Raw genomic sequence first — 27,695 nt, forward strand, 5'->3', positions numbered from 1 at the left:
CCACCCACCCTGTTCATAGACTGTTTGTCCCTCTCCCATCAGGAAGGAGGCTACGTAGTGTCCACTCCAGGACTACAGGCTCAACAAGTTACCAGTAATGTCATGAAGGATCTCATTGTCGTGTATCTTTCGCTAGGTCTTAGAACAAAGAACCATAAAGAACAGAGTGGATCTGTTCAAAGGCACGTTTATTACTTGCAAGTAGAAGCACTTCCACTCCCAAAGGATGGCACACAGCTTCTGACTTACAGCTTACAAAATAAGTTTTCAGGTTATTCTGGGGCTGTTACCTGTCCTGAGAGTCAGCTCCTGCAGTACTCACGATTAACAATGATCAGGACATTACATGCCATCTGTCATGTGCACACTTAGTTTATAGTGAAGCGCTCTGCGATTATACAGGTTCCATTTTGTCACATTACAAGATTAAACGCATATTTAAAACATCTCAGATTTTCGAATATATTTCCACCCCCCTCACTCACGCACTGTTTGTCCCACTCCCATCAAGGAGGAGGCTACGTAGTATCCGTGCCAGGATCACGAGACTCAAAAACAGTTGCTTTCCAAGTGGTAAGGCTGATCACAGCTCTACCAACTAACCTACCCCACTACACTCCCAACCACCAAGACATAATTTCCTGTCAGTCACCTTATGTACAGACACTCCTGTGCCTAGCGTCAGTTTATGAACATACAATCAATCTGTATATATAAGCTATGTTACGTATGTATATTTTTTGCAGTATTAATAATAATAATAATATTTTCCTTACCTCATTGTGTTTATTTGCGTTGTATTGGTTCTGGAGTAACAATTATTTCGGTCTCCTTTACATTTGTGTAGTGGAGAATAAAGGCTAGTTTTGAACAGGTTGATCGCTTTGCAAAGTCCGTTCCCCCTTTCACAATCGTTGGTTTCGGACTTTGCCAGGGTCCAGCCTTGGGGACTGTCTCTAACTGTGCAGCGTTTAAGGCTCCAAGGTGAGCGCACGCGTTTTTCGCCCGTCGGGCAGGACAACATTATCACCACGCTCCCCCCCGAGCCGGTATCTATCAGCGGCCGCCAGAGCCGACTACCCGCTCTCAGCGCGACGCCATCGGGCTGGTTGGTGCCGCTGTTCTGCGTCCTGGTGTTGGCTTTGGCCGCAGGTGAGGGGCTGATCCCGGAAGAAAAATAGGCACCCTCAGCCCTTTGCTCTTCTGTAGAGCGCAAGTGTCCCGAGCAGGTCTGCAGGCATTCGTCCTGCTGGTTCGAGCAGCCTCGGGTCTTCCTGTACCGAGGCGGGTACGGTACAGTGGTGTGAGGGGGTGATTGTTGAGCTGACGGGCCCGGGTTGGCATGCAGTTTACTCTGGAGAAGTTTAATTAAGTTGTAAATTCACTGACACAGGCGGCTATGGAGGCCAAGTCATTGAGTATATTTAAATCGGAGTTTGATAGGTATTTAATTAGCTAGAGCGTCAAAGATTGCGGGGATAAGGCGGGAGAATTGGTTTGAGAGAGATAATAAATCAGCCAAGATTGAATGGCGGGGTAGACTCGACGAACTGAATGACTTAATCCTGCTCCTATCAGTTATGGTGGACTGAAAACAAAAGAGGGTAAAATCGGAAACAAAATGAGCGGATTTTCGGAGTTCAGAGCCAAAACTCAATGTTAGACTAGACAACCGGGTGACCTGTTGGGGCACCCTTTGAGAGAAGGGTAGTGGAGTCTAATGTGACCAGAATGAACATTAAATTTTCCTGAATGCTATTGCTATCGCTTTGCTTTGGGATTGAAGAAGAAAAACTCAGTTTATTAAAGAAGAAAGACGTGTAGCAAGGCAAATATAGCTCCTCCTCGTTAACGAAGGACACTTTTGATGGCAACATTTCTGGTTGATCTGCCACCCTTGTGCCTCTCGTTGTCATTCTGAAGACGTGCAGTCCTTTCATCCGCTGTCTCTTCATGTCTTCTGTTTGTTGTTTCTCTCTGATCCTGGAGACGTGCATTTCTCAGCTCCTTTGTCTCTTCCTCTCTCCTCCTCCTGTGCCTGTTTTAGTCATTCTGGAGACACGCAGCCCTTTCATCCTTCGTCTCCTCTTCTACCATTTGTTCTTTCTCTCTGATCCTGGAGTCGTGCGGCCCTAGCCTCATCCGATTTTTGTTCTCTCCTCTTTCTGTGCCTGTTTTAGTCATTCTGGAGACGTGCATTCCTCTCCCCCTCTGTCTCTTCTTCTCTCATCTTTTTTGTCCTGACTCTTTGATCCTGGATGTCCCCCTTCTCTTTCCACGCGGCATAATTAGGCTGACCATTTTTTTTTACCCTGATGCCGGATAGAAGATACGAAGCAGTAACACCAAAGCCTCCAGGATGCTGATTATCCTTGATGATGCGGTTGGCGCTCTCCTAAATGGACGTGATATAGTCGCTGCTGTCCTTTGACTGCGGCAAGTGTTTCGAAGTGCGTCATTACAATAAGATTTATTGATGGGTGGCAGTTAGATCTGTCCCAATCCTGCACATGCTGTACGTGACCGCTGGAAATAGAGCTGCCCTGCCCTGCCGCTCCGCTTGGTGTCGCTGCTGAGGCTGCCCGTGCGCATGCGTCGTGGTGTCACATCGCGGTTTCCTTTAAAGCTGGAATTGGCTCGGGTTGTGGAAAGCGGGGCCTGTCGATTGACGAGTGAGCAATTGTATACAAATATATAACCCTGAACTTTGCATGCCTTCTCTGTGCATTTTAAGTCGATTTAGTCAAAAAAGTGCCACTGTAATGCACCGTTTGGGCTCATTGGAGGTCACAAACAGACAGACAGAGCAGGAGAGTTTTAGTAGTATATAGATAATGGGATCAGCTCACAGAGAGCCCCAGGGTGGGGATAGGAACTCACTTGTGTCTAGGTCCCAGCAGGGCACTGGTGAAGGTTGGGGTCTATTCCCAAGGTTCAGTCATTGCCAACTGAATTCTGGCCTCACCTTGCAGTCCCGGTCGCCCCATTACAGGAAGAGGTGGAGAGGGTGCAGGAGGGGTTTATCAAGATTGGTGGGCATTATTGGCAGAGTGGAGATATGTCTCTACCAAAGGAAGTGTAAGACGCTCTTGCCCTCCATAAGCATCATGACCCCACTAAGGAGCACCAGGCCATTGTCTTCTATACCATCACCAACCTTATTAGCTCTGGGGATCTCCCATCCACTGCCACCAACCTCATAGTTCCCACACCCCACACTTCCCATTTCTACCTCCTACCCAAGATCCACAAACCTGCCTGCCTAGGTAGACGTATTGTCTCAGCTTGCTCCTGCCCCACTGAACTCATTTCTGCATACCTTGACACTGTCTTATCCCCCCTTGTTCAATCTCTTCCCACCTATGTTCGTGACACTTCTCATGCTTTGAATTTTTTCAATTATTTTAAGTTCCCTGGCCCCCACCCTCTTCAGTTTGCGTATCAGGAGAAGGTGGGAGTGGAGGATGCTATCACGTATTTGCTGCACAAATCCCCCTCTCACCTGGATGGGGTCAGTGGTGCTGTGAGGATTACATTCCTGGACTTCTCTAGTGCCTTTAACACCATCCAGCCCAGGATCTTAAGGCACAAACTAACGGAGATGGGAGTAGACTCTCACATGGTGGCTTGGATAGTGGACTACTTGACAGATAGACCTCAGTATGTGCGGTTGGGAGACTGTAGGTCTGACACGGTGGTCAGCAGCACAGGAGCGCCGCAGGGGACCGTGCTCTCTCCGGTCCTGTTCACCCTGTACACATCAGACTTCCAATATAACTCGGAGTCCTGCCATGTGCAGAAGTTCGCTGATGACACGGCCATAGTGGGGTGTGTCAGGAATGGACAGGAGGAAGAGTATAGGAAACTATACTAGGATACAGGACTTTGTGATATGGTGCAACTCAAATTACCTGCGTCTCAATATCACCAAGACCAAGGAGATGGTGGTGGACTTTAGGAGATCTAGGCCTCATATGGAGCCAGTGATCATTAATGGAGAATGTGTGGAGCAGGTTAAGACCTACAAGTATCTGGGAGTGCAGTTAGATGAGAAGCTAGACTGGACTGCCAACACAGATGCCTTGTGCAGGAAGGCACAGAGTCGACTGTACTTCCTTAGAAGGTTGGTGTCATTCAATGTTTGTAGTGAGATGCTGAAGATGTTCTATAGGTCAGTTGTGGAGAGCGCCCTCTTCTTTGTGGTGGCGTGTTGGGGAGGCAGCATTAAGAAGAGGGACGCCTCACGTCTTAATAAGCTGGTAAGGAAGGCGGGCTCTGTTGTGGGCAAAGCACTGGAGAGTATAACATCGGTAGCAGAGCGAAGGGCGCTGAGTAGGCTACGGTCAGTTATGGAAAACCCTGAACATCCTCTACATAGCACCATCCAGAGACAGAGAAGCAGCTTCAGTGGCAGGTTGCTATCGATGCAATGCTCCTCAGACAGGATGAAGAGATCATTACTCCCCAATGCCATTCGGCTTTACAATTCAAATGCCAGGGGTAGGATATGTTAAAGTGCTGGGGTCAGGACTGAGCTTAAGTTACCATTCAATGTATTTCTTAGTAAACTATTTAAGAACTTTTTAAAAGCTATTTATTAATGCTTTTTGAGAGGGTGATTTTAGATGCATATTTATATTGAGTTAAGTATTGTATGTAATTAGTTTTGCTACAATAAGTGTATGGGTCATTGGAAAAATTTTGAATTTCCCCATGGGGATGAATAAAGTATCTATCTATCTTATTTTCACCATGGACGTCCAGTCCCTATATACCTCCATCCCCCACCAAGATGGTCTCGAAGCTCTATGGGTTTTTTTGGATTCCAGACCTAACCAATTCCCCTCTACCACCACTCTCCTCCATCCAGCGGAATTAGTTCTTACTCTCAATAATTTCTCCTTTGGCTCCTCCCACTTCCTCCAAACCAAGGGTGTAGCCATGGGCACCCGTATGGGTCCCAGTTATGCCTGCCTTTTTGTTGGCTTTGTGGAACAGTGCATGTTCCAAGGCTATACCGGTATCCATCCCCCTCTTTTCCTTCGCTACATCGATGACTGCATTGGCGCTGTCTCTTACACACATGCTGAGCTCGTCGACTTCATTAATTTTGCCTCCAACTTTCACCCTGTCCTCAAATTTACCTGGTCCATTTCTGACGCCTCTCTCCCCTTTCTTGATCTTTCTGTCTCCATCTCTGGAGACGGCCTATCTACTGATATCTACTATAAGCCTACAGACTCTCACAGCTACCTGGACTATTCCTCGTCCCACCCTGTCTCTTGCAAAAAGGCTATCCCCTTCTCACAATTCCTCCGTCTCTGCCGCATCTGCTCTCAGGATAAGGCTTTTCATTCCAGAACGAAGGAGATGTCTTCCTTTTTTAAACAAAGGGGCTTCCCTTCGTCCACCATCAACTCTGCTCTCAAATGCATCTCTCCCATTTCCCACACATCTGCCATCACCCCATCCACCCGCCACCCCACTCGGGATAGGGTTTCCCTTGTCCTTACCTACCACCCCACCAGCCTCCAGGTCCAACATATAATTCTCCGTAACTTCCGCCACCTCCAACGGGATCCCACTACCAAACACATTTCCCCCCCCCCTTCTGCTTTTCGCAGGGATCGCTCCCTACGCGACTCCCTTGTCCACTCGTCCCCCCCATCCCTTCCCACCGATCTCCCTCCTGGCACTTATCCTTGTAAACAAAACAAGTGCTACACCTGCCCTTTCACTTCCTCCCTCACCACCATTCAGGGCCCCAGATAGTCCTTCCAGGTGAGGCGACACTTCACCTGTGAGTCGGCTGGTGTGGTATACTGCGTCCGGTGCTCCTGGTGTGGCCTTTTATATATTGGTGAGACCCGACACAGACTGGGAGACCGTTTCGCTGAACACCTACGCTCGGTCCGCCAGAAAAAGCAGGATCTCCCAGTGGCCACACATTTTAATTCCACGTCCCATTCCCATTCTGATATGTCTATCCATGGCCTCCTCTATTGTCAAAATGAATCCAAACTCAGGTTGGAGGAACAACACCTTATATACCGGCTGGGTAGCCTCCAACCTGATGGCATGAACATTGACATCTCTAACTTCCGTTAATGCCCCTCCTCCACTTCTTACCCCATCCCTGACATATTTAGTTGTTTGCCTGTTCTCCATCTCCCTCTGGTGCTCCCCCCCCTTTCTTTCTCCCGAGGCCTCCCGTCCCATGATCCTTTCCCTTCTCCAGCTCTGTATCACTTTCGCCAATCACCTTTCCAGCTCTTAGCTTCATCCCACCCCCTCCGGTCTTCTCCTATCATTTCGCATTTCCCCCTCCCTCCACTACTTTCAAATCTCTTACTATCTTTCCTTTCAGTTAGTCCTGACGAAGGGTCTCGGCCCGAAACGTCGACAGCGCTTCTCACTATAGATGCTGCCTGGCCTGCTGCGTTCCACCAGCATTTTGTGTGTGTTGTTGTTAGAATCCCAGATTCCTTTCTTTGAGAAAAATAAACTAACCCGTCGCCACACATCTCCCTTAAACATTCCAAATTTGCCCTTTCAACCCAGGGAAAAGTACTATCTGCCTACTCTATCTATGCCTCTCATAAGCTTATAAACCTCTGTCTGATCTCATCTCAGCCTCTGCCGCTCCAGAGAAGTCACCCCAAGTTTGTCCAATCTCTCCTCGGAGCTCGGAGGTGTTGATCAGCCTTAGTGCCTGGGGAAAGTAGCTGTTTTTGTGTCTGGTGGCCCTGACGTGGATGCTATGTAGCCTCCTCCCTGATGGGAGTCATCAGGTGGGACTTATCAACCTCCCCACAGGTTAACGTGATTGAGCTCTCCCGCAATTATGAAGACACCATCTGGGTGTTTGCTTTCATGGAGAGCTGTCGAAACTGTAAAGTTCTCCCCGTGTGTCCTTGGCGTTTGCGCTCAGGGGATAGGATGTAGGCGGCGGTGACGAACACAGCAGAAAGCTCCCTGAGGAGGGATCTCTCCTGGTGAAGAGGGATTTCTCCTGGTGAAGAGGGATCTCTCCTGTTTACTTGGCTCGGATGAAGAGTTTTTTTTCCTAACGCACAAGATTGCAAAATCACTGCTCGGCAGTTCTACGTGTTCTCTCGTTTCACGAAGGCCTAAAGTTGTTTCTGGCAAATGTTCAGCTTATGTTTTGTTTTGTGACAGCAGTACATTGCAATGCAGGATAATAATTACAAAATTTAATTACAGTAACATATATAATTAAATAAAGTGAGTAGTGTAAAAGGAGAATAAAACAAGTAAAAGTAGTGAGGGAGAGTTCATGGGTTCATTTTTCATTCAGAACCTGATGGCGGAGGGGAAGAATTTGTTGCTGAAGTATTGAGTGTTTCTTTGGGCTCCTGATGGTGCAGGAGAAGAAGACGTGTCTTCAAAAGCCTCCTGTGAATGAAGTGTGGAAACACGGTCAATTTCAGCAGACCAGTGATTATTTCAGAGTCCCAGGAGTTTGCTGCACAATTGTCCAAAAGTCAACCCATTCTTTTCCTTCTTTGTAAAGGTGAATTTCCTGCTGTGAGAACAAACTCTCACCTCAACTCCGAACTTTCAACAACTCGTGTTCTCTGTCTGTGTCTATCTATCTGTCTTTCTATAAGCAGTTTGTCTTTTGCACATTGGTTGTTTCTCCATCTTTGTGTGTCGTTTTTCGTTGATTCTAATGTATTTCTCTATTCTATTGAAAATGCCTGCAAGAAATTGAATCTCAGGGTAGAATGTGATGCCGTGGGTTGAGTTGTTCTCCGATCTTGGCAATCTGTCTGCAAACATTTCACCACTTTAAGTGGAGACATCGTCAGTGCGCTGTTAACTCGTGGTGCTTGCTTTTTAGCTAATTATCAGCTAATTAATTGGCCGTCATTATGGAACGGTTCTAAGGTTGTCAAGCCAAGGAGTGGTAGTGGGGACAAGCTCCTGTTATCTAAAAGTGCTCCTCACGGCATGCACTTCAAATAATCTCTGACAACCAAGTCCAACTCCTGGCCTTCTCGTGTGGTTTAGCTTCTAAGCCCGGCGGAACTGTTTCTACTGACAGGAGAAGGGGCAAAGGCGGGTCCTGACGCCTTAAAACCAGTGCTTTGGGTAGAGGGAGCTCGTCAGCCTGGGAAGGCAGTCCATCTCAGAGAGGGAAAACTCTGATTTCAAATCTCCGCTGCCTTGTGGCCATACCCACTCATGGGAGAGGCTTCGGGAGTAAACCCTGAGGACAAATCCGGAGCTGGAGTCCCTAAGGCTGTCCGACGTTGCCTTCAACCTCGTTCTGGCAACTCCTGCGACGACACTGGTGCCAAGCTGTATCAGTCCTTGCCCTTCCCTTGGACAACATCGGTGTCATGGAGAGGGGAGACTTGCTGCTTGGGCAACTGCTGGTCTCCCATACAACCCTACCCAGGCCTGTGCCCTGGAGAGGAGATCAAAGCAAGACTTTCCAGGTACAGATCCATGGTCTCGCGAGACTATCGGATGCCATCCATCCATTATGGAACGCAGTTGTGACGTAGGGAGGAGTCTCTATACATTGTGGTCTGGAATTTTGCCGGCATTGGTTTATAAATAGGATCAAGGTCTACTTGTCGATTTACAGAATTGCTTGTGAAAAAGCATGCTTACAGGAATTCTCTTGCATGCCACGTGTTTGCTTGTGCCACGACTTTCACTGATTCCTAATCGAATTTGGACCCGTCTCGATCTTCATGGGTAGAGACTAGGGAGAGTTGGTCATGCTGCTTTCCAGCCAGTTGATGTTGGTGGCTCCCTGTGGGTAGTTTTCTCCCTGTCCAGCTGACGTCATGTTTGCTGCAGTCCCCACATTGGATTTTGAGGACCACACAACATTGATCTTGCTCGGTAACTTGGTTTGTTGTTTCAGTTTGCAGATTACTCTGCTGTTGGCTTGTGCGTGACCAAAATGCTGTAGTCTTGGAGCAGTCGAGCCATCATTTCCGAGATATTTCAGATGTATGGTTAGTGCATTGTTGAGCTCTCGGGCATCTTCGTATGAAGTTCCGTGGGTATCCATTTAGTGTGAATACTGAGCTTCCGTAATGACAGCTAATCAGCTGACTGATAAGTATATAAAGGCCAAGCAAGCAACCTCAGGCAACATCTCCCACAAAACTCTTTCTTTCTCTTCTTCTATGTCTTTTATTTTAAATGTGTTTCTGGTACTGTAGGAACCTGTGATCTACAGTTTGAAGATCGATTGAGCAATTGGGCACTTTACTGTCTCCATGAAGATTCCAGGAGAAAGGCAGAAATGAGGCCTGGAAGCCTAGAGACGAGGCATGCGCCCATGATTAACTCAATTTCTGGCTGATTAAAATATCAAGGAAGACTGAGACACCGAGGTGAATGTGAACAGCGAGCGAGTATTCAGCACCACTGACCAGCGACTTGCTCGCTGCTGCCGGGGAAGGGTGTCTGTGTGTGACAGTCTCGCCCCTCCCGAGGGACTGCCCTGGTGTCCAGGTGATCTCTCTCTCCCGCAATGCTGCCGGAGAAGGGTGTCTGTGTGTGACAGTCTCGCCCCTCCCGAGGGACTGCCCTGGTGTCCAGGTGATCTCTCTCTCCCGCAATGCTGCCGGGGAAGGGTGTCTGTGTGTGACAGTCTCGCCCCTCCCGAGGGACTGCCCTGGTGTCCAGGTGATCTCTCTCTCCCGCAATGCTGCCGGGGAAGGGTGTCTGTGTGTCACAGTCTCGCCGCTCCCGAGGGACTGCCCTGGTGTCCAGGTGATCTCTCTCTCCCGCAATGCTGCCGGAGAAGGGTGTCGGTGTGTGACAGTCTCGCCCCTCCCGAGGGACTGCCCTGGTGTCCAGGTGATCTCTCTCTCCCGCAATGCTGCCGGGGAAGGGTGTCGGTGTGTGACAGTCTCGCCCCTCCCGAGGGACTGCCCTGGTGTCCAGGTGATCTCTCTCTCCCGCAATGCTGCCGGGGAAGGGTGTCTGTGTGTGACAGTCTCGCCCCTCCCGAGGGACTGCCCTGGTGTCCAGGTGATCTCTCTCTCCCGCAATGCTGCCGGGGAAGGGTGTCTGTGTGTGACAGTCTCGCCCCTCCCGAGGGACTGCCCTGGTATCCAGGTGATCTCTCTCTCCCGCAATGCTGCCGGAGAAGGGTGTCTGTGTGTGACAGTCTCGCCCCTCCCGAGGGACTGCCCTGGTGTCCAGGTGATCTCTCTCTCCCGCAATGCTGTCAGAGGATGATACCGAAGTTCTGGATTTGACTGCAGCTCATTTAGACTCTCAGTTTCTGTGGTTTATTTTGTGGCTTTGCCCGTTCTTTCTTGCCGTTTGTGTGATTTGGTTTTTTTTGCACAAGGAGAGGGGTTTGCCATCTGCATGATTTTTGAGCATGGGGAGTGGGGTTTTATGGTTTTTTTGAATGGCTACCATGGTTTTGTTTCGTGGCTGTCTGTTGAAGGTGAATCCCAGAGTTGTATACTGCATACATACTTTGATAATAAATGAACCTTGAACACTGGGTATATTTAAAACAGAGGTTGACAGATTCCTGATTAGTCAAGGTGTCAAATGTTACGGGGAGAAGACAGGAGAATGGGGTTGAGAGAGATAATAAATCAGCCATGATTCTATTCTTTGCATTTCAGATTCAAGTTATCGTCAGCAAACTCGATGGGCTGAATGGCCTAATTCTGCTCCTAATTCTTATGGTCCGATGGGATAAATGCCGTAAAAATGTGATTTCTTCCAGCAGTAGTACAGTGCATCACAAATATGACACTTATAAATGAGATCAACTGAACATAAATTATGCATACACAGCATAATATACAAAAATATAGGTTACGGGGACATTCCTATGAGGAGAGGTTACATGAGCTGAGCCTTTTCTCTTTGGAATGAAGGAGGATGAGAGGTGACGTGATGGAGGTGTACAAGATGATATTTGGTGTAGGGCAGCCAGAACGTGAGTCTCTAACCCTGTCCTGGTCTCTCAGATGTAGATGATGGACCTCCGATTGTCGTCACCAAGTACGGAGCCCTGGAGGGGAAGCAGGTGTCGGTGAAGGGAATGGCCAAGCCCGTCTATAACTACCTCGGTATCCCTTTTGCGAAGCCGCCAGTTGGTCCCTTGAGGTTCTCCGTCCCGCAGACTCCAGAGACGTGGACTGGAACACGAAAGGCGAGGACCTTCGCTCCAGGGTAAAGATTACAGATCAGTTTTATTTGTCAGATGTACATCAAAACATACAGTGAAATGTGTTGTTCACAGTGAATTAAATCAGCGAGGATTGTGCTTGGGGTATCCCGCAAGTATCGCCATGCTATGGCAAAATAGCGTGTTCACAACTAACCAGAATGTGGGAGGAAACTGGGGCGCGCAGAGGAAACCCACACAGTCACAAGGAGAACGTACAGTGGCACGAATTGAACCCTGGTCTTACAGCTGGCATTGTAAAGTGTTGTAGTAACCACCTTGCTACCCTGCTGGCAGGGTTGGCAGCAGTGGGAATGGCCCGTCATTGCCAGCTAATTGGGTTAACCTCATAGTTGGACCAGAATGTCCTGATGTGTCCCCATTAACTGGAATCCACTGTATTTATTAAGAAAATAAAGACAAACAATAAAAGATTCACTGAAAATTAAGTTACATAGATGCTTATCTAAGTGTGCAAATGGGCCCTTTCTCTGCAGCACATTTCTGATCTTTCCATGTCACTGGTCACAACCCCAGTCCATGGTGAGCCCCGAAACAAGAGCGATTGCTCCCATGCGCTATATTTATACTATAGCGGTACTTGGACACAGGAAGCAGTGCCAGAAGTGTTCTTTAAACAGGCCACTCAAGAACTAACATGGCGACAGTGGCTTTGGACCGGCAGCTGGTGTTAAACCTTCCCACTAAAACAAGGTAGATTGGAGATCAAGTTCATTTTCACAGCAGGATAGAAGCTGTCCTTGAGCCTGGTGGTACGTGCTTACGGAGTTTTATATCTTCTGCCTGAAGGGAGAGGAGAGAATGTCCAGGGTGGGAGGGGTCGTTAATTATTTTGGCTTCTTTACCAAGGCAGTGGGAAGTGTAGACAGTGTCCATGGAGGGCAGGCCGGTTCCTGTGAGGTGCACAGCTGGGTCCACAACTCTCTGCCTTTACCATGTGAAGCTGAGACGCGTCTGGATAGGATGCTTCAATAAATATTGGTGAGGGTCACAAGGGTCATGCAAAGGATGTGAAGAGGGGTAGCGACACACCTACTGAGATTCCAGAATATGGGAATCAATGGGGAACAAGCTGGGGGTACCCAGTGCCAATTTGTGCACAGCAAGCTCCAGCAAAGTTGAGAGTAAATTTATTATCAACGTACATCTATGTCACCATATAGAACCCTGAGATTCACTCTCTTGTGGGCATCCACAATAGATAATAGAAACGAATCAGTGGAAATCTACAAAAACTGACAAACAACTGATATTCAGAAGAAGGCAAACTGTGCAACTACAAAATGAAACTAAAAATAATAATAAATAAGTACATAAATATTACAGAGAACACGAGTTGTTGAAAGTGAGTCCATAGTTTGTGGAGTCAGATCAGAGTTGAGGTGAGTGAAGTTATCCACACCAGTTCGGGAGCCTGGCGGGGTAGGAAATAATTTCCCGGTCCTCAGGCTCTGTACCTCCTCCTGACAACAGAGATGAGATCACGGCCTGTTACCGTATCCATGGAGGCGAGGCCGGTTTCTTTGATGTACTAAGTGTGCCCACAACTCTGCAGCTCCTTGCGGTCTCAGGCAGAGCAGCTGCCATAACCAAGCCGTGAAGCATCTGGATGGGACGCTTTCTGGGGGAAAGTGGTGAGGGAGGAGGGGGACTGGGTAGAAAGCAGTGATATGAAGGATTCATTGTAATGGCCAGCCAATGTTAACATGATGGCCACAGATTGGCAGCTCCTGGTTGTTTGGCAGGCTGAACTGGGTTATTCTCCTGTGATCAGGGTTACTGACCTCCACTCGTACTCAATCCACTCCTCTCTCTCATGTCCCAGATGTCTACAGAATTCAACTTTGATGGAGCTTCTGTTAGATTTGCTCTGTTACCTCAGGACCAGCAGCGTACAGTGAGGATTGCCTGTACCTGAATGTGCACACACCTGTCCGGCCCAGTGACACCAAGACAAAGCTTTCTGTGAGTACTGTATGGGGTTTGTGATGCTGTTGGGTCCGCTGACTGTGAATCTCTAAACTCAGACGAAGATTTTATGTTTTATCGGATATAAATAGCAATGGGTATCCTCACTAATGGGAGGTTATACTGTGACTATCCAATCTACAAAGACTAGTCCACTTCCTGTTTATTCTCCACACTGACTTCAGCTGTCAATACCCACTACTGACAGGGGAATGGTGGGTCCCCTCACCTACCAATGAAAAGATACTTGCAGCTAACAAAATAGTTTAAAACGTATTTCATTTATTTTCATTGATACGTGTTTAAATTCAGACAACGTACTTCAAACACATTTAAAACTCAGGATTTCTGTCTTGTAAATGGGTGAAAGGTGATAAGTTTAAGGGGAACATGAGGGGAAACTTCGTCACAGAAAGCGATGAGGGTCTGGAATGAGCTACCAGTGCAAGTGGTGGATATGCTTTCGATTTCAACGTTCAAGCTAAGTTTGGATAGGTACGTGGATGGGACAGGTATGAAGGGCTATGGTCCAGGTGCAAGTTGATGGGACTAGGCAGTTTAAAGGGTTCAGCATGGACTGGATGGGCCAAATGGCCTGTTTCTGTGTTGTACTTTTCTATGACTCTATCACTCTATGACGCTAAAAGACTTCCAAGGTACAAACCATTTCTAAAACACAAAGGATTTCCAGAACACTTTTTAGTTTCCAATAAACTAAAAAGACATACCAACAATGCGGATGAACCAGTCATCCATTGCAGAAATCGAAGGCAGAGGAATAGATTCTTGTTCACCCTGTGTTTCTTTCATGCTTCTGAATATTCTTTACTTCACTCCAACTAAGCCTGGACTGCTCTCTTCTTTCATACTGTTTCGTTGCTACTTGGGTGACCTCACACACATGATATTCTTTCAGATACCCTTTTACACAAACGGTCCAAAAGCTACTAGCTACCTACAAGAAATGTTCTGAAGCAAACTCCATGAAAACACACACCTTCCAACTTAGTAATACATCAGTTATTGACGTGCTAAGTGATTGTCCCTCTGGTCTGCAAGCTTCCTGGAACTAAGCAACCTGGCCAACACTGTCTGTTTTAAAAAAAATACCGAATTAACTAGCCCATTGGCTTACACTGCACCTTCAGCAACGGGACAGGCATAATGAGCCAGTTTATACAGAGCTTGTTTGCAAAGATGAGTTTTCTCAACTTCAAGCTGATTTATTTAGTTTTTAAGAACTTAAAAAGTGACTCCCATTTAGAACCAGAAGCTAAACAAAGAACATTAGTTGGAAGTTCATCTTGCACTGTTTGATCTTTTCACGTAGCAGCGGTTGTGTTTGGAAGCTAAGTGTGGCAAAACAAAAAGAAGAAGCAACCCCACCCCCACACGACCCCCACCACCACCCCAATCCCCACCCCCGACCCCCACCCCCACCACCACTCCCACCCCCAACCCCCACCCCCACCACCACCCCTGACCCAGGAAGTGAACATCCATGACATTCTACACCACAACACGGGGTGGGGGCAGGGGGTGCAGGCCACAAGTACATCCTGGTACAGTCTGTTAGAGAGTGCCTCAGACTGAGTACATACACATGCACACACTGACAGAGACACAGAGAGAGAAAGAGATACAGACACACATACACACACACAGGCGCAAACACGCACACACACCCCCCGAAATACACACACACAGGCGCAAACACGCACACACACACCCCGAAATACACACACACACGCCGACACATACACACACACTGACACACACACACCGACACACACACACCGACACACACACCGACATACACACACACCCACACACACTCACACTGACACACACGCACATAGACACACACACACACACACACACAGAGCTACAGAGAGAGGAAGAGATGCACGCATGCGCGCGTGCACACACACGCACACACAGAGACACAAACACACACACACACTGAGCTACAGAGAGAGGAAGAGATGCACGCGTGCGCACACACTCACATGCGCACACACAGAGACACAAACACACACACACACGCGCACATAGAGCTACAGAGAGAGGAAGAGATGCACGCGTGCGCACACACGCACACATAGAGACGCAAACACACACACACACACAACAGAAAAAGAGACACACACAGGTAGAGATGTAACCCTCTTACTGTAGGCTTATGAGTTAGCTGTTACTGTGAATACAAACTAACAGCAAGATAACGACATTCAAACTTGTGTTTCTGTGTTAACTTAGATATGATTCAGGTAAACACAAAAACACAAAAGTCCTGGATGTTTAATAAAGACAATAACATACCCATGCAAAATTACAGTTCATCAGAAGCACTAATTTAGCTCAAACCAGTTATAAACTCAGATCAAAATTGTATTAACTATATATTATAAGCTTTAATTGATGAAGTGAAGAAAAAGGCACATTAAATAAATTATCACTGTTAATTATATATAGTAAGTCTATTACATGCACACAATTGTTGAGCTCGTCGCTACATAATCAATCCAGTTTGCATCGCTTCGTTTACTCTCGGTGCTGAAGAACCAGTCCAAGTAAAACATTAATAAATAAATATATGTGCAACATCCAGGGAAAAAGGCGATGGACTTTCTCCAGTGTTGGGTACTGACTGGCTGAAAGTTATCTACACGATCTCCGTGAAACCATAGTCTACATGGGAACTTTCCGACATAAGTATCTGTCCTTCCAAATTGGGTTCTGTGAGCATTTCTTCCACTATGTTTGTTGTCCGTTTCAATTCTCCGTCTTTCTCCTTTTTTGAAACTCCTTCGATCCCGTGCTCTATAAAAAGAAAAGGCTACCTGTTTGTTTTCCACATTCTCTAGAGAAAAATGGCTGCCCGTTATTCTCTCAGGTATCTAATCGGATAAAGTGTTAACAAGACAAATCATATTGGCTAATTCACCAAACCCAACTGAATCAACAACATTTAAATTTTAAACAGCAAAATTAAATACTCGATTGTATAATGCAATTAAAAGGACACTTTATATACACCTTTGCATTTTGAAATAATCCATACAAAAAATAAAATGCCCAATAGCACAACTATATTAATAAAATGAAGCATGGTATTAAACCAGGGTACATGGACACTGACACAGTCACACAGAGATACGCATTCACATATACACCAACACAGTGGTATAGAAAAGCACATACACACATGCACAGAGGCATAAACATTTACAAAAAGATGACAAGAGTGACACAGACAGAAAGGCATTTATAGACACACACAGATAGTGGGTTGAGATTGGCCTGACACGAGGCTGTGGGGAGAGAGTGGGACAGTGGGATTTGGGAACTATGGGGCTGTGAGGAGATAGCAGGCCACTGGGAATACTCTGGGAATTGACGTGGGACTGTGTGGAGAGTGTAGGGCTGTGGGATCAGAAACAGGTTTACTGTCATTCAGTTGGGACTTCCGGTCATGGCACGGTGCTGAGCAGACATGTGTCAGCTCCTCCAAAAAGTTCTGAAATTACGCAACCAAACAACCTCAAATTACCTGAACAGCTTCAGTTTGTCTGATTGGAACCTGAGTGATAGCCGAAATGCCACTGAAACCAACAAAGCAGACGCAAAAGTTTTTGAAATTAGACCCCACCTGTAACCATGCGGTGCAAGCTAACGACAATGCTAGTGAAAAAGAGGCTACAGACGTTAGCAGGGCAGTAAGCCCAAACCAGATCCTGAACGCTATTCAAACAATGAAAGATGACCTCGTGTTGGGATTTGATGGGCTACTAAACGCTGTACAGGGAGTGCAAGCTGATGTGAAAGCTGTCACAGTGCGCACTACAGAAGCCGAAGATAGAATTAGCACTAGTCAAGATGACATTGCCTCTCTGCGTAATCAGAATACAACCACAAAAGCAGCTATGGAGGTGTTAGCACTTAAAGTGGACGACTGGGAAAATCGTAGCCGCTGTTCTAACCTTCGTCTGGTGGGTCTCCCAGAGAGGGTGGAAGGGACTGATATGGTCTATTTTTTGGAAAAATGGATCCCCGAGGTGCTTGGTGCTGAAAGCTTCCCTGGGCCCCTGCTGATTGAGAGAGCGCACAGAATTGGCAGGGCTACAAAGTTGAGGCACAGTCAGCTAAGCGACCCAGGGTAGTGATAATTAAGTTCCTAAACTACGCAGACAAGACCCGAGTTATGAAGGCTGAAAGAACCTGTACTTTTGGACAATCAGAGAATCATGTTTTTCCCTGACGTCTCTGCCAAACTCCTCAGGCGAAGGAAAATTTTTGATCCAGTGAAGAAAGAGTTAGCCTCTCTCTCTATCCTGGACCTACGGTACGGGATAATTCACCCTGCTGAACTGCTGGTGACCTACAAAAGAAAACACCACACCTTTGACAGTGCACTGGCAGCGGAGAAATTTGTGCAGGAGCTGAAGGACCTCAACGTGGAGGCTGCGGGCAAGTGAAACAGTACAGCAGCTTGCTGACTTTTGCGCTTGAATAGTAGCACTGTAACTACAATCAAGTTAAATTTGACAAAGACTCTTGGTATAATTTGGTTGTAATATTCTCTACAGCTGATAACGTTGGGGCTCTGTTTTGGCTGCTGGCCTTGCTGTTCCTCACCATGACGACGGCACGGGAGGACCAGTTAAGCTCCATAATTAGGCTCTCTTTCGGGGCCGTCAGGAGGTGTTCATCGTGGGGTGGGTGGGTGTATTTCAGTTTGGGAACTACACTCAGTTATGTTTACAATGTTCTAGTTACTATTTACTGGTTTTTACTTAACTTTTTTTGTTACGTTGTAATTTCAATTAGAAGTCATTCTAAATCAATTCAGCTCAACAGGATTGAAATTATAACTAATAGCCTATGCCCTGCGAACTTAAGTTTACCTCTTGGAATGTAAGAGGATTAAATAAACTTGTCAAGTTAAAGCAAGTCATGAGTAGGATAAGACAGTTAAAAGCCAAAATAGTTTTTCTGCAGGAGACCCATTTAACCCCTGAGGATGTAGTCAGAGTAAGGAGGAGATGGCCGGGACAGGTTTTTTAAGCCTCTTTCAGTTCACACTCATGGGGGGTAATTACCCTTATACATAAATTGGTGACTCTCCACCTTGTTAATGTTACTGAAGACCAATCTGGCAGATATCTTACTATTCAATGCGAAATTTTCTCAATCAGGCTTAATTTGGTCAATGTGTACGGGACAAATGATGACAATCCAGGTTTTTTTCAGACACTTGTTTTTATCATCAGCTGCTCTGCCGGGCCAACTTATTGTAGGTGGTGATTTCAACCTGAACTAGACAGATCTAATGGGATAGATACCTCTCACCATCAGACAAGAAAAGAGTTATTGCAATGCGCTAAAGACTTTAATTTAGTTGATGCGTGGAGAAGGAAGTACCCGGATAAACTAAGTTTTTCCTGCTAGCACTTGCCAGACCTTCTCCAGAATTGTTTCAGCTGCTTTAATATCCACAATTATAAGCTGCTGGTACGATAGCATAATAATTTCAGATCACGCCCCAGTTTCATTTATCTTGAACCTGCCTAATGCTTTACATTACTCCCCTTGGTGGCGGCTTCAAACGCTTGACTTGGCGCATCAAACAGATATAAACAGGAAGGGCAGTAAACTCCACACAATCTGACCCAAAAGAAATAAACAATATCTTTTTGAGATTTTACCAAAATCTGTATAACTCAGAATATTCAGATTCAGCTCCACAAATACAAAAGGAATTTCTCGACTTGTTAGAGTTTACACCCTTGGAAGAAATGTCCTTGACCTTGCTGGAGTCTAACTTAGATGCTAAAGAATTCTCTGAAGCTATAACTAACATGAAGGGAGGGAAAACTCCTGGGCCCAAAGGAATTCTGATTGAAATATGTAGCGCTTAGGGCTATCAGCTTGTGTTTGTCTAGGGGAAAATCCGTCCACCCGCCAAACCGTATCTCCCGTATGCGTAGATGCTGTGTAATGCACACTAGTACAACCTCGCACGTACAATATCAGACAGCACACAATGCACATTTTACAGATTACACTTTATAAGTCGTACTGGAACTAGATAATTAATAGCGATACAATATAAAAAGAAAGAAAAGGGCGCCAAAACTTATCAGAGTTCAATCAGTTCATGAACAACTGTTGGAGTTCAATTATTGAAGCCTTCGATCCACCATTCGATATTCTCCGACCTCCTCGACCCACCGCCTGGGACCAACCTCGGTGGTCGACCAGAGCACATCCAGCACGTCCTTCCTCTCGAGTTCTCCACCTGAAAAATCCTGCGCATTCACTCCAGGTTCCCACACATACAGATAGGACAATGTTGCTTCCATTGGTTAGTTCTTTTATAACCTAATTAAAAGAGAAGCCATTTTATATATGCAGTTAACAGTTAACATTACAGTTAATAATCTGAGGATCCTACAAGTATATAAAATCTTTAAGACTAAACTAATACCACCTCTGCTTGATATGTATCAGGAGTCATTTGACACTGGATCCCTTCCCCCCTCTCTTAATAATGCAGCAATTACACTACTGTTAAAACCTAGAAAACCACCGTCTCTATGTGGATCTTCTGGGCCATGATCTTGATGCACCATCAATAACTCACTCTGAGACGTAAGAAGCGAGATATCGGCTTTTATTGACTGGAAGAATGAACAACACTACATCCTGGAGAATGAGGCTGGGCAACAGGCCTCAGTCGCCTTTATACAGGGGTCTGTGGGAGGAGCCACAGGAGCAGTCCAGACACGTATATGTAGTTCACCACAGATCTCAATATTCTCTATAAGGTATTAGCTAGAAGGCTGGAGCCACTCTTGCCAAAAATAGTCCACCCTGAGCAAAATGGATTTGTTAAGGGAAGGAACGCACCCAAAATGCTGGTGGAACACATCCGAAATGATAGAAGAAGACAGGAGCATTTCCGATCTCCCCCTCCCCTTCCCACTTTCAAATATCTTACTATGTCTTCTTTCAGTTAGTCCTGACGAAGGGTCTCGGCCCAAAACGTCGACTGTACTTCTTCCTATAGATGCTGCCTGGCCTGCTGCATTTTGTATGTGTTGTTGAAATTTCCAGCACCTGCAGATTTCCTCGTGTTTACGTTGTTAACGGAAGGCACGGCTTCCACAACATTCAAAGAGTGCTTAATATACTTCATGAAAAATCTGGAAGCTCTGATATCGCTATTCTGTCACTGGATGCCGAGAAAGACTTCGACGGAGTGGAGTGGCAGTATCTATTTAAAGTTTTAGAAAGATTTGATATGGGGGAAAATTTCCAAGGTGCATACAGCTTCTTTATTCTAACCCACAGGCTGAAATTTTAACTAATGGGCTTTTTTTTGGCATCTTTTAAACTTCAACGGGGAACAAGACAGGGCTGTCCCCCATCTCCCCTCCCATTTATCCTGGCCATTGAGCCACTTGCTATGGCAATTTGGAAACAGGCTAACATAGCAGGAATAACTATAGGAGATAAAGCACATCGCATAGCCCTGTACGCAGATGACATAATTTTGGCACTGAGCATGGATTTGTGGTGCAGAAGGGAAAGAGGGAGAAGGGGGGGAATGGTATATGGGGGACTCACTAGTCAGGGAAGCAGACAGGAGATTCTGTGGACATGAACAGAACACCCGAATGGTATTATTACCTCCCAGGTGCCAGAGCCAGGGACACTTCAGATTGCATCCACAACATTTTGGAGGAGGAGGGAGAGCAGACATGGTACATGTTGGTACCAACAACATAGGAAGGAAAAGCAAAGAGGCCCTGAAGAGAGAATTTAGAGAGCAAGGCAGAAAGCTGAGAAGCAAGACTTCCAGAGCAGTAATTTCTGGATTGCTGCCTGTATTCTTGCACTAGTGAGGGCAGAAAGAGGGTGATATGGCAGATAATTGCATGGCGGAGAAGCTAGTGCAGGGGGCAGGGCTTCAGGTTCTTGGATCATTGGGATCTCTTCTGGGGGAGGTGTGACCTGTACAAAAGTGATGGGTTGCACCTGAGCCCGAGGGGAAACAATATTCTCACAGACAGGTTTGTTAGAGCTGTTGGAAATGGTTTAAGCTAATTTGGTAAGGGGATGGAAATTGGAGTGAAGGGATTCAGGATAGGACGGATAGTAAAAATGCAAAGACAGCGTGCAGTCAGACTGTCAGGAAGCCAGGTAGATTACAAGACAAATTTGCAGCCAGCAGGGTGAGTATCAGTGCATTAGGGATGCAGAATCAAAAAGAGGAGCAAATACAGTACTCAAAAGTGTTATATCTCAATGCACGGAGTACAAGAAATAAGGTGGATGATCTTGTTGCACTATTACAGATTGTCAGGTATGATGTTGTGGCCATCACGGAATCGTGGCTGAAGGATGATTGTAGTTGGGAGCTGAATGTCCAAGGTTACACGTTGAATCTGAGGGACAGGAAGGTAGGCAGAGGGGGTGGTGTGGCTCTGCTGGTAAAGAATGGCATCGCATCATTACAAAGATGTGACATAGGATCGGAAAATGTTGAACCTTGTGGGTTGAATTAAGAAACTGCAAGGGTAAAAGGACCCTGATGGTGGTTATATACAGGACTCCAAACAGAAGCTGGGATGTGGACCACAGATTACAATGGGAAATAGAAAAGGCGTGTCAAAAGGGCAATGTTATGATAGTCATGGGAAATTTGAACATGCAGGTTGATTGGGAAGATCAGGTTGGTAATGGATCTCAAGAGAGAGAGTTTGTTGAATGCCTGTGAGATGGCTTTTTAGGGCAGTTTGTCATGGAGCCTACTCGGGGATCAGCGATACTGGATTGGGTGTTAATGTAGTGAACCGGAATCCTGAGGAGGCAGTGATCACAATATGACTGAGTTCAACTTGAAATTTGTTAGGGAGAAGGTAAAGTCTACTCCGTCTCAGTGGAGTAAAGGAAATTGAGAGAGGAGTTGGCCAAAGTAAATTGGAAGGAGATGCTGGCAGGGATGACAGCAGAGCAGCAATGGTGTGAGTTTCTAGGGAAAATGAAGAAGATGCAGGATAGATGTATTCCAAATACAAAAAATACTCAAATGGCAAAATAGTACAACCATGGCTGACAAGGGAAGTCAAAGCGAATGTAAAAACAAAAGAGAGGGCATACAACAAAGCAAAAAGTAGTGGGAAGACAGAGGATTGAGAAGCTTTTAAAAACCTACAGAGAGCAACTAAAAGAATCATTAGGAAGAAAAAGATGAAATATGAAAGCAAGCTAGCAAACAATGTCAAGGTGGATAGAAAAAAGCTTTTTTAAGTATATAAGAAATAAAAGGGAGATGAGAGTGGATATAGGACCGCTAGAAAATGAGGCCGGAGAAATAATAACGGGGGACAGGGAGATGGCAGATGAACTAAATGAGTATTTTGCATCAGTCTTCACTGTGGAAGACATCAGCAGGGTGTCAGATGTTGAAGGGTGAGAGGGAAGAGAAGTGAGTGCGGCTACTATTACAAAGGAGAAGCTGCTCAAAAAGCTGAAAGACCTGAGGGAACATAAGTCACCCAGACCAGATGAACTGCATCCTAGGGTTCTGAAAAGGTAATAGTAGAGATTGTGGAGGCATTAGTAATGATCTTTCAAGAGTCATTGGACTCTGGCATTGTGCCAGAGGACTGGAGCGTGGCAAATGTCATTCCACTCTTTAAGAAAGGATGAAGGCAGCAGAAGGGAAATTGTGGAGCAGTTAGCCTGACCTCAGTGTTTGGGAAAATGTTAGAGTCAATTATTAAGGATGAGGTTATGGAGTACTTCGTGTCACAGGACAAGATGAGACAAAGTCAGCATAGTTTCTTTCACTGAAAATCTTGCCTGACAAACCTGTTGGAATTCTTTGAGGAGATTACAAGTAGGATAGATAACGGGGATGCAGTGAATGTTGTATATTTGAACTTTCAGAAGGCATTTGACAAAGTGCCACACATGAGGCTGCTTACCAAGTTAAAAGCCCTTGTTATTACAGGAAAGTTACTGGCATGTTTAGAGCACTGGCTGATTGGTAGGAGGCAGTGAGTGGGAATAAAAGGATAATTTTTTTAAAATTTTTTTTATCAGTTTTTCAAAACATTTTACAAAATTAAAAACCCCAAATCCCAATGGGGAGCATTAAAGGATCATTTTCTGGTTGGCTGCCAGTGACTAGTGGTGTTCAGCAAGGCTTGGTGTTGGGACTGCTTCTTTTTATAAGACCATAAGACCATAAAGTTTAGGAGCAGAATTAGGTCATTCACCCCATCGAGTCTGCCCTGCCAGTCAATCATGAGCTGATCCACTTCATCCAGTCATCCCCACTACCCTGCTTTCACCCCATACTCTTTGATGTCCTGGCTAATCAAGAATCTATCTATCTCTGCCTTAAATACACCCAATGACTTAGCCTCCACAGCCACTCGTGGCAATAAATGCCACAGATTTACCACCCCCTGACTAAAGTAATTTCTCCTCATCTCAGTTCTAAAAGGACGTCCTTCAATCCTGAAGTCATGTCCTCTTGTCCTAGAATTCATGGGAATTAACTATATATCTGTATGATTTATGCTGTATATCAGTGATTTAGATGATGGAATAGATGGCTTTGTTGTCAAGTTTGCAGATGATATGAAGATTGGTGGAGGGGTGGGTTGTGTTGAGGAAACAGGTAGGATGTAGAAAGACAGATTAGGAGAATGGGCAAGAAAGCTGATGGAAATACAGTGATGGAAAATGCATGGTCATGTACTTTGGCAGAAGAAATAAACATGCAGACTATTTTCTAAACAGGGAAAAAAATCCAAAAATCTGAGATGCAAAGGGACTTAGGAGTCCTTGTACAGAACACCCTAAATGTTAACTTACAGGTTAAGTCGATGGTGAGGAAGGCAAATGGCATGTTTGCATTCATTTCAAAAGGTGAAGAATACAAGAGCAGGGATGTGATGCTGAGGCTTTATAAGACACTGGTGAGGCCTCACCTTGAGTATTGTGAACAGTTTTGGGCTCCTCATCTCAGAATAGATGCGCTGGCATTGGAGAAGTTTCAGAGGGAGTTCACAATGACGATTCCGGGAATGAAAGGGTTATCATTTGAGGAATGTTTGATGCCTCTGGGCCAATACTCACTGGAATTTAGAAGGATGAGGGGATCTCATTGAAACCTTTCAAATGTTAAAAGGCCTAGACAGAGTAGAGAATGTTTCCTATTGTGGGGCAGCCTAGGACAAGAGGGCACAGCCTCAGATAGAGGGGTGTTTGTTCAAAACAGAGTTGCGGAGAAATTTCTTTATCAGAGGGTGATGTGTTTGTGGAATTTATTACCTCAGGCAGCTATGGAGGCCAGGACGTTGGGTGTATTTAAGGCAGAGATTGACAGATTCTTGATTGGCCACGGCATCAAAGGTTATGGGGAGAAGGCTGGGGAGTGGGGCTGAGGAGGAAAGAAAGGATCAGCCAGGATTGAATGGCGGAGCAGACTTGATGGGCCAAATGGCCTAATTCTGCTCCGTCTCATGGTCCAATGGTCTAAAAACACCAACCCCTCCTACCTGCACAATGTCTATATCCCTTCTTCTTCCCTACTTTCATGGGCCTATCCAAACATCTCTTAAAAGCCTCTAATGTATTTGCCTCTACCACCACACCAGGCATCCACCAATCTGAGTAAAAACTTACCCCTCACATCTCCTTTGAACCTATCCCCTCTCACCTTCAATGCATACCCTCAGGTATGAGACATTACAACCCTGAGAAACAGATACTCCCTGTCTACTCTATCTTGGCCTCTCATAATATTGTAAACCTCCCCTCAGCCTCCAACACTCCACAGAAAACAACCCAAGTTTATGCAGCCTCTTGTGATAGCACATGCCCTCTAAACCGGGCAGCATCCTGGCAAACCTCTTCTCTACCCTCTCTAAAGCCTCAGCATCTTTCCTACAGTGGGGTGAACATGACTGTGCATAACACACCAGATGTGGCTTAACCAGAATTTTATACAATTACATGCACAAAATTACTACAGTACTGTGCAAAAGTCTTAGGCACCTTACCTAACCATGTGTGTCTCAGACTTTTGCACAGTACTGTATGTGAGAAATGAAACCACTCTTTAAACAAAAGCTGGATCACTGGCACAGTAAAGTGTTAATTAACCGCTTTGCTACTGTGCCACCTCTGCCACTGTGGGTAGTACTGGCTGTCATCAGTTGTTATCCCCGACTTAACCGGCACACACCGAATTTTCTCAAACGTCAACGTGCACTCATGCTGAACTTGTCAATTTCATCAACTTTGCCTCAAACTTCCTCCTTGCCGTCAAATTCACTTTGTTCATCTCTGACACCTCCCTCCCCTTTCTTAATCTCTCTACCTCGATCTCTGGAGACAAAATGTCGACCAACATCTTTTATAAACCTACTAATTCCCACAGCTTTCTTGACTATACCTCTTCCCACCATCTCTTGTAAAGTTGGTACTCCCTTTCCTCAGTTCCTTCGTCTCCACGCATCTGTTCACAGGATGAAACTTTCCTTTCCAGGACATCGGAGATGTCCACCCCTGGTGGAGGGGCAGACCTTTATATTCCATCTGAGTAGCCTCCAACCAGATGACATGAATATTGCTATCTCCTTACAGTCAAAGAAAAATTCCCTTCACCTTCCCTCTTCTCTTCACCCCCCTGGCCTCCTCCCTCTTCTCACCTGCCTGTTAACTCTCCCCAGTGCCTCTCCTCCTTCCCTTTCTCCTCTGGTTCACTCTCCTCTCCTATCAGATTCCTTCCTCTCCAGCCCTTTTCCTTTCCCTCCCACCTGGCTTCCAGCTGAAGCCCTTTTCCTTCACCACCTTTTAAATTCTGGTGTCTTCCCCCTTTCTTTCCAGTCCTGATGAAGGGTCTCAGCCCAAAACATCAACTGTTTATTCATTTCCATAGATGCTGCCTGACTCACTGAGTTCCTCCAGCATTATTTATTTATTTATTTGTTTATCTGTTTGTTTATATATTGAGATACAAAGCGAACAGGCCCTTCTGGTCCTTTGAGCTGCAGTGCCCAGCAACCCCCAATTTAACTCGAGCCTAGTCAAAGGACAATTAACCTGGAAACTGGTTCACCTTTAGAGTGTGGGAGGAAACCGGAGCACCCAGAGGAAACTTGTGTTCACGGGGAGAACGTGCAGACTCCTTAAAGGCAGCGGCTGGAATTGAACCCAGGTTGCCTGTACTCTAAAGCGTTGTGCTTACCATTACACTAGTGTGTGTGTGTGTGTGTGTGTGTGCGTGTGTGTCTGTGTCTGCGTGTGCGTGTGTGTGTCTGCGCGTGTCTGTGTGCGCGTGCGCGTGTGAGTGTGTGTGCGTGTGTGTGTGTGTCTGTGTCTGCGTGTGCGTGTGTGTGTCTGCGTGTATCTGTGTGCGCGTGTCTGTGTGCGCGTGCGTGCATGTGTCTGTGTGCGTGTGCGTGTGTGTCTGTGTGTGTGTGTGTCTGTGCGTGTGTGCGTGTGTGTGAGTGTGTGTGTGTGCGTGTGTGCGTGTGTGTGAGTGTGTGTGTGCGTGTGTGTGTGCGTGTGTGAGTGTGAGTGTGTGTGTGTGCGTGTGTGTGAGTGTGCGTGTGTGTGCGCGTGGGTGTCTGTGTGTGTGTGAGTGTGTGTGTGTGTCTGTGTGTGTGCGTGTCTGTGTGTGTGCGTGTCTGTGTGTGTGCGTGTGTGTGTCTGTGTGTGTGTGTCTGTGTGTGTGTGAGTGTGTGCGTGTGCGTGTGTGTCTGTGTGTGTGAGTGTGTGTGTGTGTGAGTGTGTGTCTGCGTGTGTGTGTGTCTGTGTGTGTGTGTCTGTGTCTGTGTGTGTGTGTGTGTCTGTGTGTCTGTGAGTGTGTGTGAGTGTGTGTGTGTGTGTGCGTGTGTGTGTGTCTGTGTGTGTGTGTGTGTGTGTCTGTGTGTGCGCGTGTGTCTGTGTGTGTGTGACTGTGTGTGTGTGAGCGTGTGCATGTGTGTCTGTGTGCGTGTGTGTCTGTGAGTGTGTGTGAGTGTGTGTGTGTGTGTCTGTGTGTGTGAGTGTGTGTCTGTGTGTGCGTGAGTGTGTGTGTCTGTGTGTGCGTGTGTGTCTGTGTGTGTCTGTGTGTCTGTGTGTGAGCGTGTGCGTGTGTGCGTGTGTGTCTGTGAGTGTGTGTGTGTGAGTGTGTGTCTGCGTGTGTGTGTGTCTGTGTATGTGAGTGTGTGTGTGTGCGTGTGTGTCTGTGTGTGTGTGTGTGTCTGTGTGTCTGTGAGTGTGTGTGAGTGTGTGTGTGTCTGTGTGCGTGTGTGTGTGTCTGTGTGTGCGTGTGTGTGTGTGTCTGTGTGTGTGTGTGTCTGTGTGTGTCTGTGTCTGTGTGAGCGTGTGCGTGTGTGTCTGTGTGCGTGTGCGTGTGTGTCTGTGAGTGTGTGTGTGTGTGTGTGGGTGTCTGTGTATGTGAGTGTGTGTGAGTGTGTGTCTGTGTGTGCGTGAGTGTGTGTGT

The 27,695-nt window shown here is 46.3% G+C and overlaps 1 protein-coding gene across 5 annotated transcripts in view; it reads left to right on the forward strand.

The window, feature by feature from the left end:
* Positions 1-920: 920 nt before the first annotated feature.
* The window catches only part of LOC140740875 (pyrethroid hydrolase Ces2e-like), a 114,448-nt gene continuing 87,673 nt past the window's right edge, over positions 921-27,695 (forward strand). For 2 of the 5 annotated variants that reach the window (XM_073070462.1, XM_073070466.1), the window contains exons 1-3: positions 921-984; positions 10,989-11,193; positions 13,035-13,174. In XM_073070462.1, the coding sequence (XP_072926563.1) occupies positions 13,128-13,174 (47 nt within the window). In that variant the 5' untranslated portion in view covers positions 921-984; positions 10,989-11,193; positions 13,035-13,127. Of the gene's footprint in view, positions 985-1,065; positions 1,153-1,248; positions 1,289-10,988; positions 11,194-13,034; positions 13,175-27,695 lie in introns of those variants that run through there. The other 3 variants (XM_073070463.1, XM_073070464.1, XM_073070465.1) reach the window with 3 other exon arrangements.

The sequence above is a fragment of the Hemitrygon akajei genome, chromosome 17, assembly GCF_048418815.1.
Source record: "Hemitrygon akajei chromosome 17, sHemAka1.3, whole genome shotgun sequence".
Lineage (NCBI taxonomy): Eukaryota > Metazoa > Chordata > Chondrichthyes > Myliobatiformes > Dasyatidae > Hemitrygon > Hemitrygon akajei.